The sequence below is a fragment of the Arvicanthis niloticus genome, chromosome 11, assembly GCF_011762505.2.
Source record: "Arvicanthis niloticus isolate mArvNil1 chromosome 11, mArvNil1.pat.X, whole genome shotgun sequence".
NCBI lineage: Eukaryota > Metazoa > Chordata > Mammalia > Rodentia > Muridae > Arvicanthis > Arvicanthis niloticus.
In genome coordinates, this window is record NC_047668.1 from 54,736,266 (window position 1) to 54,750,601 (window position 14,336).

General features: G+C 46.7%; 1 protein-coding gene across 2 annotated transcripts in view; it reads right to left on the reverse strand.

Annotated features, from left to right (window-relative positions):
• Dpysl5 (dihydropyrimidinase like 5) overlaps positions 1-14,336 on the reverse strand; it is an 84,157-nt gene that overhangs the window by 5,561 nt on the left and 64,260 nt on the right. For both annotated transcript variants that reach the window (XM_034514385.2, XM_076942187.1), the window contains exons 3-9: positions 12,586-12,744; positions 11,928-12,107; positions 11,111-11,179; positions 8,623-8,667; positions 6,975-7,050; positions 5,787-5,943; positions 1,699-1,840 (exon numbers count right to left, since the gene is read on the reverse strand). In XM_034514385.2, coding sequence (XP_034370276.1) covers positions 1,699-1,840; positions 5,787-5,943; positions 6,975-7,050; positions 8,623-8,667; positions 11,111-11,179; positions 11,928-12,107; positions 12,586-12,744 — 828 coding nt within the window. The remainder of the gene's footprint in view (positions 1-1,698; positions 1,841-5,786; positions 5,944-6,974; positions 7,051-8,622; positions 8,668-11,110; positions 11,180-11,927; positions 12,108-12,585; positions 12,745-14,336) is intronic.

Below are 14,336 nucleotides of genomic sequence, written 5' to 3' on the forward strand. Positions count from 1 at the left end.
TTCCATGGTGAGTTCCAGGCCAGCCCAGGGTGTGAAACCCACCTTAAAAAAAAAAGCCAAACAACTTCTCCAAATGTATGAATGATATTTAGATTTTTCCATCTAATATTCTGTGGACTGTGGATAGATGGGAGACACTACTGTATATTCTGTGTTCTGAAAGAGCTACCTGTACTGTGCCGGGAGACTGTGTGCTTTTCTCAAGGGACATGTCCTGAGCTACCTCCTGGCCTCTCCCTGAGCTGGTGGCTTAGTTTTCAGTACTTCACATCTCTGTGCACTTGTACTGAGTGCTCAGTGTGTCCCATGATAGATCAAGACCAAAACAGAACAGAACAAAAAGCAAACAACAAACCCCCTACTCCTCATGGGCAGGACAGGTGGAATTCAAACTCCTCCTGGGCAGGACAGGTGGAATTCAAATGAAATCCCAGCTCCCACCTTTTTTGAAATTCAATTAGATAAAATATACCCAGTGTATTATAGTCATATCCCTTGACCCAAAAATCCCCTTCTAGAAATCTAAGGAAGTAATTAGAAATGGTGACATCCTTAAACAAGGACTTCTTCACAGCATCATCTGAAGTGTGAAAACTGGAAATAGCCAAGAGTTTCAAAGGAATAACTAAATATAGCATTTCCACTGGCGGGAACATTACGTAGCAATTAAAAGAAGACATTTGAGACTAGGGATGTAAGCAGGCAGAGGCGGAGCTCTGGCCTAGCGCGGATGAAGGCGGGGCTAGATCGCAAGTACCAAAAATGGTGTTTTAAAAAGATCACAACTTTTTAGTGCTCTAAGAAGACACTCAAAATGACTTAAATTATGAAGAAAAAAAAAGATGATTCCAGTCACTAAAATAATGTATGGCAGCCAAGCACAGTGGCTTATACATTACACCTGAAATCCTGGTCCTTGGGAGGATGAAGCAGGAAGACCACTGAACACTCAAGGCCCAACATGTCTTCATACACTGATCTAGGAAGGCATATACCAAAATGCTGAATTTCTAGGGACCAAATTGTAAGGATTTTTTTTCTTATTTTTTTTTTGAACTTTTAGCATTCCAATAACAGGTAATATTATGGGGTAAGCCTTTCTCCCCATGTATGTGTGAGATGATGCTGTGCTAGCTAAGTGTGACCTCTGACACTACTGACCGCTTGCCTAAAACAGGAGCTGTGATTGGGTCAGCTCTCCTGCGATGGCTGCAACGGCTATTCTTGCTTGTCAACTGAACTGGAATGAATTAAAACCCAAGGGATTTTTCTTAACTAGATCATACAAGGTTGGAAGACTGTGTGTGTGTGTGTGTGTGTGTGTGTGTGTGTGTGTGTGTGTATGTGTATGACATGAAAGGAAGCTTTTGCTCTCTGCTTGTGTTCACTTTCCCTGGCAAGTTCATATACACTGCTGCTGAGGTATTCCTTCACTGATATTAAAGCCTATTTCTCTGGGATTCCAACATAAACTAAAGACCAGCTCAGACATCTACTCTCATGGACTGAACTACTATTGGATTCTTAGACTTTCTTTTGGGAGAGACAGAGACTGTCTGATTAGCCCGTCAGCCACTCTTAGAGATCCCCTTTCTACATGACTATTCTATCAGTTCTGTCCCCCCAGAGAACCCTAATACACCTCCTAAGCACAGGATTTGCTGAGTTCTTCTGCACGGGCAAACACTGCAGACCTACCACTCCCCTCTCCCAGACGACGCTCATTCGATCCTGTACACCGCTCACACCATGTGGGATCTTAGTGAAGTCTTCCTTGCCCATGGCTTTCTGCTTTGTGGTGAATGGCCGGTGATCAGATGCCACAATGTTCAGAGTGTCACTGGGGAGAGAGAAATGACCAGTGAGGGGACAGGAGGCAGATGCCTCTGAGGGTGAGGACAAGTTGGAGGCGGGGAGCTTGTGTTTGGGAACCTAAAGAATCCATTTCCAACTTGGTTTTGCTGCTTATTTGCTAGGTGACCTGTGGTTTGTTGCTTTCATTTAAACGAACTATGTATCTACCCACAGAATTGGCCTATGTGCTGAGCAGTGTTCCAGGAGACTTAGTAAATGCTTGGGTTGGCTAGGATAGTGGGTGGAGGCCAACCTGCCCACCATTGAGGGGGGTTTTGCTGGGCTGAGATGGTAAGGGTGGTCTTAATGTCAGGGGCACACATGCCATCTTGTTTTTACCAGCTTCCTGACCCACCCTGTCCCAGCAGGATGTAGACAGTAGGTGTCTGACAGAGCTTTTCCAAGTTCAATGCTGAACTTGCTAAGTGACTTGGAGCCACAACACTCAAGAGAAAGAGTGCCAAGATTTAACAGTCACTGTCTGGAAGCTGATGGAATTGTCACCAGTTAGCATTCATGACAAGGTCTTCAGAGGGTTAAGGGCTACAAATAGCTAAGGCTTGCCCAGGACCTTGGGCAGATACAGAACCAGGGAAGAGAGGTGAAAGAGGCATACTGTAGCCTGCTCTTTGCCAAAGATGGAGGCAGACTGACCACCCACATCCAGAGATTTCTATACTAGAAGCCACTGAGATGAGAATGTCACCAGGGCAAAGCAAGCCTAAGAGGGACCTGGCTGCAAGCAAGGAGATCATGTGGAACTAGAGACACGATGGAACTGCCCAGTGGGGGTCCTGAGATCAGAACAGCTCCTGTGGGGTGGTGTGAAGTCAGATTTTGAGGCTCCTGAACAGTTTTCAGTCAGGCTGCCACACAGAAGCCCGTCTCCTCTGGGACCTGGCAGGTCCATCAGTTAAAGCTCTTGCCAAAGACTAATGGCCCTGGCAAATCCATACGTGATGACTCAGCTCCTTGGGTGGCAGGGCTGACCTTGCCCTGAGCTGTAGAGACAGGAAGAGACATCCACAGAACGAGAGTGTTCTGTGGCTCCCCTGAAGTTCTCCACCCTCTCTGCACCTGCAGAAGCCATGAGAAATGATGGAATCTCAGGGTTCATTCTCTTCTTAAGAGACCCCCTGGTGACGCTCAGACCAGAGGAGATTCCAACACAGTATAATGGGCTGCAGGCGAGAGACCCTGAGACCTGGGCTCAACCCCCACCCTTTATCTGAGCACCCAACTGCTTCAGAAGCAGGTGCCACTAACCCGGTGAGAACAAATGGTAGTAAATTTTTATTTATTATTATCTGTTTATTTGTATGTGTGTGTATCGCGCATGCACATACATGCACATGCACATGTACCACGCACAGCATGAGCATGGAGACTGGAGGACAATTTTCAGGAGTCTGTTCTTCCTTCTAACGTGTGGGTTCTGGGGATCAAGCTTAGGTTGTCAGGTTTGGGGACAATTATCTTTTACCTACTGAGCCATCTCACCTGCCCAGGAAGCCAGATTTTAAAATAAAGGACAGATATAAATTGTGCTTTTTATTCACACTTAACCAGAAATTATACCAGAAAGTAATGATGGGTGAGCAACCCAGATTCTCTTTTTATTATTATTTTTATAATTTTTAAAGTTGATATTTTTTATTTGCATTGGTGTCTTGCCTGCGTGTATGTCTGTGTAAGGGTGTCAGATGTTGGAGTTACAGACAGTTGTAAGCTGCTGTGTGGGTGCTGGGCATTGAACCTGGGTCCTCTGGAAGAGCAGCCAGTGCTCTTAACTGCTGAGCCATCTCTCCAGACTCTCAGATTCTCTTGTAGAAAAAGGTAACTGATGTTTTCCAGTCAGCATTCTGTATTTCATAAGTTATACCAATCACACGTCATAGGAGAAAATTATAGTAATTATAAATTCCTATATAAATAGTTACGTTGTGCCCTGACTTCTGTAAATAGCACATATTTACAATGTGCGCTGATTAAAAAGGAACTAAGGCAATCTCTCTACCACATGAAATCATAATTCTTACATGAGAATTTATTTAAATAATTAAAGTGGAAAACCAGGCTATATATAAAGACTTAAATTATTCAATGAATAACGCTTTCTTTTCCTGTCTACTTGCGTCCAGATGGACTGGACACTTAGTGTGTTTTTGTTCCTTTGACAAATTAGCTTGTGGCAAGTGCAGGGTTTCAAGAGAGACTCTGAATTCGATCAAGTCTTCCTTATGGCATTTTAAAAACATGCATGTATGGGTGCTGTGCATGTTTGCGTGTATGTGGGTGCACGTGCATGCGTGTGGACACCCAAAGTTGATATCAGATGCCTTTCACAATCTCTCCCATTTATATATGGGGTCACTTGGGTACCTCACTGGGGAAACCTCAATTAGCATTTCCCCAGGAAGCTTTGTGTTGAGGGGACAGATGGAAGCTTGGTGATAAAGAGAAAAAAATGTGTCTCTGCCAAGAGACTTCACACAGATCTGACAACTTACCAGACTGTTTTTTTAAGAAGAGACCAGAGCTGGGCAGTGACGGGTCAGGAATGGGTAAGACCACGCCTTGACCAGTATAGCTTACTTATGTGTGCCTCTTGCCTTCCAGAAACTGAAACTTCAGGACAGGACCCAAAAACAGACTCTTCTTCCAGGGGTTAAGAGGTACTTCTGTACACTGTCCCCACAGGTTTACCCTATGCGCAAGCTCTGTGTGAGACACGGGTTGTCTAGCCTGTTTTCCCACCAAAGGGATAGTGAAGCCCCAGGAGCTTCCTTGGGGCACTGCAGAAAGTAGCCTGGTGTAAGCGGCCTCACCAGGGTCCTTGCTGGTGCTGAAAGCTGAGTAAGAACAGGCTGGGGCATGAAGAAGATGCTCCCACCTTTCTCTCTCCTCCATCTGCCCCAACATGAGCAGAGAGAACTCGAGACTCGGATAAGGAGCTGACTCTAAACCAGACAGGACTTTAATAGCCAAAGAGAAGAGGAAGTAATGTTTCTCCCCAGGATGTCCCTAGCAGAGAATAAAGACGTTTCAAGCTGTCATGGAAACAAAAGCACCTTTTTCATGAATGTGCCTTGCCAAATCCAGAATTCATTCAGGTGGAGGTTGAGCATTAGACACAGAAGGGATTGAGAATGCAGCACAGAAGAGAATGCAACAAGGAAGACGACAGGAAAGGGGACAGAAAGAAGGAAGGAAGGCACACAAGGAGGAAGCGGCACACAAGGAGAGAGAAACTGAGGCAAGTGGGAGAGGCAAAGGTAAGCATGGCTAATCTCCACATCGACTGGACTGAATTAAGAACTGCCAGGGCATGAGTGAGGTATGCCTCTGGGTGTGTCTGTGAGGGCTTTTCTAGAAAGGAGGGAGGGGAGAATAAGGGCAGTACCATCCAAGGGCTGAGGGCCTGGGCTGAATAAAAAGGAAAGCAAAGCAGGTAACTGCCAGTGTTCCTTTGCTTGCTGTCTCTTCATGCACTGAGATATGGAGTCCTAGCTGCCTGCTCCCAGCCTTCATGGAAGACTGTATCTCTGCAAAGGGGCTGAAATAAGCCCTTCCTCTCTTAAAAGCTGCTCTCTCAGGTATTTTGTTGCAGTAACAAAGTAACTAATGCAGTCAGGAAGAAAGAAGACCATACATATCGAAAGATGAGTCTTATCCCATAGCTCCCCACAGGGCTTCAGGGAAAGGTGCCAGTGGCCTCTGAAATGCTGGCCAATGCTCTCACTCCAAATCAACTTGTCAGAGAAGCCAGCAGGATAGCAAGTGGCTGTTGGGCTCTGGAGGAGGTTCAGGCAAAATCACCCATGTGGGCCAACAGAACCAAAGACAGGACAGATTTGGCTTCTAGAACTAGAGAACATCATGTTATAAACCTAAAGCCTCTGTGCAGAGTGCCATCCAGCTCAAACCCTTACTTGGCCAGCAGGCTCATGAGGTAGGTGGAAGTGTTGGTGTCCAGTCTCAGAGGAGGCACCGTGACATAGGCGGCTGCATGGGACCAGTCCTGGTGGTAGTAGTGCAAGCCCGTGAGCGTGGCGTGTGCGTTGGTGGTCTCAGCCAGCACCACCTTCCCTGGAAGAAGAGTCGAAAGCATAACTTGGAAGCCCCTGATCTAAGACATGGTTGGGCTGTGCATCTCACTACGTAGTTAAAGGAGCAAACGGGAAAGGCTTGTCCCAGCTCCCTTGGGCATTCTGTTGACCCTGTGCAAAGGACAAGGGTTCTGAAGCTAGGAATTCTAGGAATTCTAATGTGGTATGGATAGCTGTGGTATTAAGGCAGGATGATGGTAAGGCAGGCTTGAGGTGCCAGGCCTAGTGGGCAGCCCAGCCTGTCCTCTGTGCAGGCAGGTGATTTGACAGCTTTAGAGCTTCTGGGGTGGAATCTGGAAAGACTCAGAGGGTAGGAAGTTGGAAGAGGGGTCCATCCAGAAAGCTGGGCCGACAATCCAGCTGAAACCCCTCAAGGGACCTCAGCTGAAGGAGGGGCAGAAGGTGGGGCCCAGATGTCAAAATGTTATGAAGGCAGTGGCTTCCATGCTTCCGGCTAATACTCCCAGGTTCTACCCTGGCTTTGTTTCTCCTGTTAGCAGACCCTTACCGGCACCCCAGGCTACTAGCTTCAGTTCTACCAGGGTGTCTGCATTGGGAGTCACATAAGTGCTCCTCAGCGGTCAGACGTAAGGTTCAAGGTGGTAAAGGGAGTTGAGCCCACACAGTTATTTCACAAGTGTCTTTTCTCACCACCACCCTGCCCCCCATATGCCCACTGGAATCAGTTTAGCGTTTTGTTAGTTGCCAAGGTTAGTTCAACATAACAGACCAAAAGCCATCCATTAATGAGTCAACTTATTAAGACTTAGATTTTACCTGACCTAGTCAAGGTAATAGACATTTCTGGAAAGCTGCTGTGCGTGAGGAAGAGGACTGGTTCTCACCTACTGAGCCCAGGCTAGAGCAGAGCACCCCAAGGCAGACAGTTAGAAAGAAATCCGTGGCTATCTGTGGTCTCAGCAGCCCAGCCTGGCAGACTGTTAGCTGATAGACTCTCAACCTTCGCCAATCCCACTGCACAACACGTGCCTAAGCCTAGGTAGGACTCACCTTGCATCTTAGCAGCTGCAATGACATCACCAGCTGAGATACTAGACACATTGACCAGGTAGATGGGACAGTGAGTCTAAAGGCAAGAGACAGCAGGAAGTAGCAGTAACCCCATAAAGCTGCCATGCACCCAACATACCCTTTATCAGTCCCGAGCCAACACAGATCCCTGTGTGTTACTCAATACCCATCAGTAGATGATAGTTTATGCTTGGGATGCAGGGCTGTGGTCTGAGCACACAACAGGATGCAGAACTGTGTGGAGCAAGGCGGAAGCAGACAGAAGCCAGCATTGGGGAATCACCAGCAACCCAGGAGGTGACCTCAGATATAGCTGATGAGTGTAAACTTCAGATTTTCTCTGATCTCATGGTTTTTTCCCTGTTTTATTTTATTTTTTTGTTCATAAAGATGACAACCCAGAAACAGTCACACACTACATTCTGCACCTGACATCTTGATGCCTGTAGTCTGAAGGCTGCCTTATCAACAGACAGAATATACCCAGGAGAAAAACCAGGCTCAGAGTCTAGACTGGACCAAAACTGATCTTGATTGTCATAGGATCAGCTATTCTATCGAACTGTGCAAATATAGTCCATGGCCTACCTAACTTGGGCACTTCTGAGCAAAGAAACAAGGAGCTGAAGGCTCGGCAGACCATTCTTTATTATGGGCTGGGTGTCTATCAGGAAGAATGTGGTACAACTGTTGTCATGACAATGGAACAAGCTCCAGACCTTTAAGGAGCTAACAGGCTGAGCTGATTAATCCTAGGGTTGGCTGACATCCAGCTTCCCTGTCTTCCACATTCCTAAAACCACAACTCAGTGTTTACATCCTTCAGGGCAGCCCAGGCTGTTCCAGACAGAGGGGAAGGTCCCATGTAAGATCTCTCATTAGAATCATAGGGTTGGGGGAAAGCAGACACACTCTCAGTAAAGATTTCTGGGCACTATCTCAGTTTTTGATTTCATGGGTGAACCTGAGAGCTTGCTTTTCTGAAACTGTAACTCTGACACATTGCTATTGTCAACCAGGAACCATGCCATTGGAAATCTGTCCTTTTGGGGCTATGGCTACGATTATCTGAGCAAATCCAACCCTTCAGGGACATCTGCTGAGAAGAAGGATGGCCTCTCTGAGGTACATGGCATTCTCCCTTGCTTTGGTCCCTCTGGGCCCCAGCAGCTGTCCAGGGCAGAGTGGTAGGATCCTATCACTGTGATTTCAGATAATGAAGTAGTGAATCAGGGGCCTGTGGTGCGCAGGCAATGGAAAGCATGTGTTTATTGGGTAAAGAACAAGGCTCTGATTTCTGGCGCACTCTCTTGCTGGTTCCTGACACGATCTCCCAGTGCCTTGTTAATGGCTTCATCTGAACTGAACCAGGGAAAGAAGCTTGAAAACAAAGGCGCTGCGCCGGCATACGGATAAATTATAAGTACGTAAGCCATTTATACTTGAGCACTGACTCTCCGTTTCAGTGGCTTCATTGACCTACAGGGGTGGGACAGAGAGCTGGGGCAGGCAGGATGCACACCACAACTCTGGGACTAACACGGCCATTCGGCTGGGTTCTGAGAGCCACTTGTGGCAGTGGCCTCCAGACAAGAACCATGGTCCCAGGAGGATGGCAACTACTTACCCGGTTTGCAATGGTGATGGCACGGTGAGTGGCTTCTGCTTCCAGCTGTTAAAAACAAGGACGAAAAGGAACCACCCATTAACATCTCCTCCAAGCAGCTGCACCTGCCTGAGGGCTCTCTCTACAGAAAGTGCTGGGGCAGCTGACACAGCAGAGGGGCTGGCTGCACCCCAGCCACCAGGGTTTCCATGGAAAAAGAGTCCCAGGATTTAGAGTACCGGGGTCATCTTTGGTGGATGGTTCACAGGGCTTAGAAAGGGAAAAGGGAGGGGCTGGGAGGAGAGGTGGGAGGGTAAGTTCTGATCAGGATGTAAAGTAAATAAATAAATTAATGAAGAAAAAAAAGGGGTGTTTTCTGGGCAAGCCTGGTGACGTGAGCTGGTTGCTTGGCACTGACAGAATTGCCCTCTGCCACAAGTGTGCTATGGTACCCCTCCCCTACACAAATGTTTTAAGGCAATGGAAGGAGAGTAAACAACGTAAAGTCCCGCCTCTCCCTGTCTGCTAGTGTATCCTCCCAATGGCAATCACAGACTTGCCGTAAATAGATCAAGCTGGAGCTTTGCCCAGAGCAGGGTTCCTGTACCCAAGCATTACTGACAACGGAACCTAAGTATTCTCTGTGGTTGGGGATGTTTGCACACTGAAGGATGCTTGCAGCGGCCCTCACCTTTGTCCAATCAGATTTCAGCATCAGCCTACCCACTCTCTCTTCTGAGACAGCTACAAACATCTCTAGATACTGTCAAATGTTTTCTGGAGGGTCAATCTGCCCTGGCACAGACCCAGGTCCCTGCTTTAAGTAGCAGATGTGATGGTAGCAATCATCACTGTTATCCCCCATCACCCAAAGCCTTGCTCTTTCCTCTTTTACCTGGCACAGACAGCTAAGGCAGAGTCTGAGTCAGCCCTTCGTCAACCTTGATGTCATAGAGCCACCTAGTGAATCAAGTGCTCCAAGTCTCCAGAAACCTAGGCAGCTGAGGATGACCTTGAACTTCTTGATTCTCTTGCCTCTCAAGTGCTAGAATTTCAGGTGTGTACCCCATTTCAGTCTTAGGTGGCGTTGGGGATGCCAGGACCTCACAGGAGCCAGGCAAACATCTACCAACCGAGCTTCATTCCAAGCCCTGATGCAGATTTCTCTACTAATTCTGAAGTGCTCAAGCAGAAGCTACATCCAAGCCGGTGACCAACAGGGACAGGGAGAAGGTGGGAAGCAGCCAGGCCAAATTAGCTCCTGGTCAATACTAATGTGCGTAGACCACTTTGGGTCTCCTGGAGATCTAACTACCTCCATGCTATAATTGACTGACTGACTGAGATAAGCTCTTGCTATGTAGCCCAGGCTGGCCTAGAACCTGAGCCCTTTCTGCCTCAGCCTCATGAGAGCTGGGACTACAGGTTCCATATCACCCTCCCATTGCTCTGTGTTTTCGGCTTTGAAGAAAGAGGAGACTGCTTCTGCTGTAGAGGGTGAGAATGTCTGAGCAGGGTCCTAGCACAAGAAGGCATTTTTTTTATCATGATTCTGCCAGAGCAGACTCTCTCAGCGGCAGACCACTGGGTATCCAAGTGAAAGTGCACACAGGGGTATAAGCAGAGGGCCACAGGCCACAGGCCTTCCTTCCCTTCACCTTGGTGAGCAACAGGGCGTAAACAGATACATGCTTGTTTCTGGTGGGAAGGGTTCAAACTCTTCCTCTGTTAAGAATCTAGCCTTCATAATGCAGAGTCCCAGCTTTGAGCTTAATTTTCTTCTGACACGCAAAGGCTCTATCCATCTCTTTTGTCTCCACATTCAATTCTAGATAAAGTGAGTCCTGAAACGGTCTCTCCAACGCTTTGAAATTAGAATTCAATGGAGCCCGGCAGAGTTTACCCTGTCCTTCTAAAGAAAACCTCATCACAGAGAAGGCTTTTTCTTGGGAAACTTCCAGATGGGAATTTTATCTATGGGGGTAACAAAGTTTTATTTTCTTTTACTTATTTTCTGAGAGAAGGTCTCATGTAGCCCAGGCTGGCCCCAAACTTGCTTTGTAACATATTTTTGATATCTCTCCTAAAAGATCCCATGAGTGTTACAGTTTGAATAAGTAATGTTTCCCATAGTCTCATGATTCTAACTCTCTAGACAGTGATGGTATTTCTGGAAACAAGAGGCAAGGCTGAGCTGGAGGAAGAAGGCCATGGGTCTTCTCTTGGTAGCTCTCTGGCTACTTCCTATCTCCCTCTTTGCTTACTGATTAATCATCTATTGATCTGCCCTCCTTTGCCACACGTTCCCGTCACCATGAGATTCCTTCCGAGTGGAAACATCCACTGAATTTGTTGAAACTATAAGCATGAGCAATAATAATAAGTAATAATAATGATGATAATAATATTTTTCCTCTCAGACTTGCTTTCAGTGACAGAAAGCTAACAAATACAGGAAGTCCACATGAAAGAGAAGAAGCTGACCACAGACACAAGAAGTTTCTCCTACCTCCTCTGGATGGCTGATCTCGATTCCTTCTGGGCCTGTGATACCCAAATCTAGAGCCTCTTTAGCACCCTGAACAACAGCAAGAAAAAGACAACAGAATTACAGAGGTACAAGAAACTACCCAATCTCAGGGGCAGTAAAGTATGTTCCTAGGCTCCCTCCTGTAATGTACATTTTCCAAAGGAGAAGCTGGGGCCTCATGTAGTACACATCTCCTGATTTACTTCTCACTTCTTAAGGGCTGTACGATATCTCTTAGTCTTAAAAATACAGCCCAGTTGCTAAGCAACCGCTTGTGTTCACCAAAGACAAACACCACTAGTCGGTTTAAAAGTTGGAACTGATTCTCTGGAAATCTCAACAAATATCTGGTATCAGAAGCTCTTAGGATTAGCATCGCTCCAAGACAACCAAGAGGTTCAGCCTTTGTACCAGAGAACAGATGTTTATGATGTAACAGTCCTGACACAGAGGTAGAGAAAATGGAGTGTTGCTTTTATTTTGCATGACTACATCTCAAAAAATATTCCCAAGAGATCTTCTAAATTATTTTGCTATAATAGAATTTATCATAACATTCACAATTATCATCTAAGACTTAGAAACCTTGGAATGAATAAATTATATATATATATATATATATATATATATATATATATATATATATAATTTATATTTCAGACCAAGATGTTCACACCCCACACCATTTTACTACTTGGTTTAAATGAACCTTGAAGGACTGTGACAGGTAGTCAAAGTGTCACTGTAAACTGTCTCCATTGGCCCCACCCCCAAACAACTTCAATTGTGGTCTTGCCTCAGCCACAAGCTCTCCATTCTCAGCGTGGACCCGGGGGATGGCCCCAAAGTCCCTGCAGGCATGAAACACTTGGTATAGCTCACTGTCTCGGAGCATGTACAAGTCCTTGTAGGTCATGAACATCTGGAAGGAGTTGACCCCCTTCTCCCGAACCAGAGTCTCCATTTCTGCTTTCACCTAGAGAGCAAAATGCAAAGTCAGTGCCCAGTAAGATGAGCAGGTATTGGCCCAGTGGAGAGATGGGGCAGGCTGTGGCTAACTGTGACCTAACTGTGTAGGTCAGTGCTCTCTGCCTGAGCTGACCACTGAGCAGTACTCCCCATGGATATTCCAGGTATCTCATTGGGATATCCTGAGCATGCAGTGCTCAGTGCAGGGAGCCAGTGCTCCTGAGTCTGGCCCACAGCTTTGGACTCTATTGCAACTTGATGCTCACTATGAATGCTGGGAAATGAGCTCTTTAAGTTAGCCAAGATAGGCCTGCCCACCATCTCCAGAGACTCCTAAATGTTTTGTTTGGGACACAGGGAAGCTGGAGTGGTGGGTGAGGGTTGCTGAATACAGGAGAGCTTCAGGCCCCAGCCAGCTCAGTCACACACCCATTTGGACACCAGCCCTCTGGTGCCTTCTTTGAGGGTCCCACCAGCACTGTTACCTTGGGTGCCCACCAGGTGATCCCCACATGGAGGGCATAGTCACAGCAGACCTTGGGGTCAGCTAGAGCCCTGCACTTCTCATAGGCTTCCACAAGGGAGGTCTCCTTGTCCGGCAAGACGTGACCGATGATCATGGTGGTGCCTCCGACGAGGGCCGCCTGAAGGAAGAGGGAGGGGAGGTGGTCTCATCACAACTCTGCCTGCTAAGTCACCATTCATGGTGAGACACGGTGTTCAGGTGCACCCAGAACAACCACAGAGGATCAAAGTCAGTAAGGCCTGCTCAGGGGAGGTTCAGAGGTGTGACGACGGATGATCTTTAGAACCGTGGGTTCAGCGAACAAACCTCCTCACACAGAGTTCTAGCTTGGTTCTTTGGAAAAAGCATTTAGCATATTGGGGAGCCCAAGCCTGGCTGCTACCTTCCCGGTAAGACCTCCCTCAAAGTGATTTTGGGCTAACTCCAATATAGACAACAAAATCAAAGGCCAAATGATTTGTTTGTATGTACCTGCTATAGTGGGAAGCTTCATCAAGAGTTCACGCAGAAAATCTGGTGATGTAGTTACAGACACGCATTAAAGCACAGTGAGCTTTAATATGGGATTTTAAAGATATTGTCTTCTCACTTGTTTTGTTTGTGTATTTATCCAGACAGGGTTTCTCTGAGTAGCCCTGGCTGTCCTGGAACTTACTCTGTAGACCAGGCTGGCCTCAAACTCACAGAGATCCACCTGCCTCTGCCTGCTGAGTGCTGGGATCAAAGAAGTAGTTTTACTTAACTTGGGAGTAATAACGAGTGGGTCAAAATTCACAAAATAAAGTACTGTTTTGGTGTGGGAGTTAAAAAAAAAAAAAAAAAAACCTCACCTGCATTTGCCATATCAGCCCCTTTGTCCTCATGTCCCCTCCCCGAGCCCATACGCATTATTTCTGTCTTGTCTGACATAGAGTACCTTTAGATGCATGACCAAATTCACAGGCTCCACAAGATACGACTTTAAAGGGGCTTTTCTCCCTATCTCGTGTGTGTTTGTGTGTGTGTATGTGTGTTTGCATGTATGTAAAGTAAGTGTGTGTGTGTGTGTGTGTGCATGCACAGGGATGTGCATGTGGAGGAGGCTCAAGGTGGATGTTGGGAATTATTCTTAATTGCTCTTCCATCTTATCACTAAGCAAGGTGTCTCAAGCAAACCCAGAGCTTGCTACTGTAGCCAGTCTGCGTAGCCTGCTTGCCCTGGGGTCTTCTGAGTCTGCCTCTCCAGGCTAGGTTCTGAGAATCCGAATTCAATTTATTCAAGCAGGTAACTTTTGTGAACGTCCAAAACTGACATTACCCAAAGGTCAGGTGAATGTGATGTTCCCAAGTAAAACCCAGTTGTTATGATTAAAATAACCAAGGGAGGGGTCTGCACATGTGAGGCTAGCTTCTTGGTTGGACAGTTGGAAGAGAAAGTCAGATATCACTATGGAGTGGTAAAGTATCATCCCAATTAATTTTCCCAATTCATTCTGCTTTCCACTGGGGTAAAAAAGCCCAGTGAAGCTGTCTTCTCTATAAAGTCAAATTCCCTGATCACAAACCAGAGACACTCCAGGGGACTAAGACCAAGAAAAGGGGTCACACAGCCAAACAACAATTAATGAGAAATCTCAGAGCCATAATGATCTGACTTCTTGCATTGCTTAAATCAGCCAACAGAGGGCAGTAGCTCTGTGCAATACACGTAGGCGTGGGGTGGGGATAGGG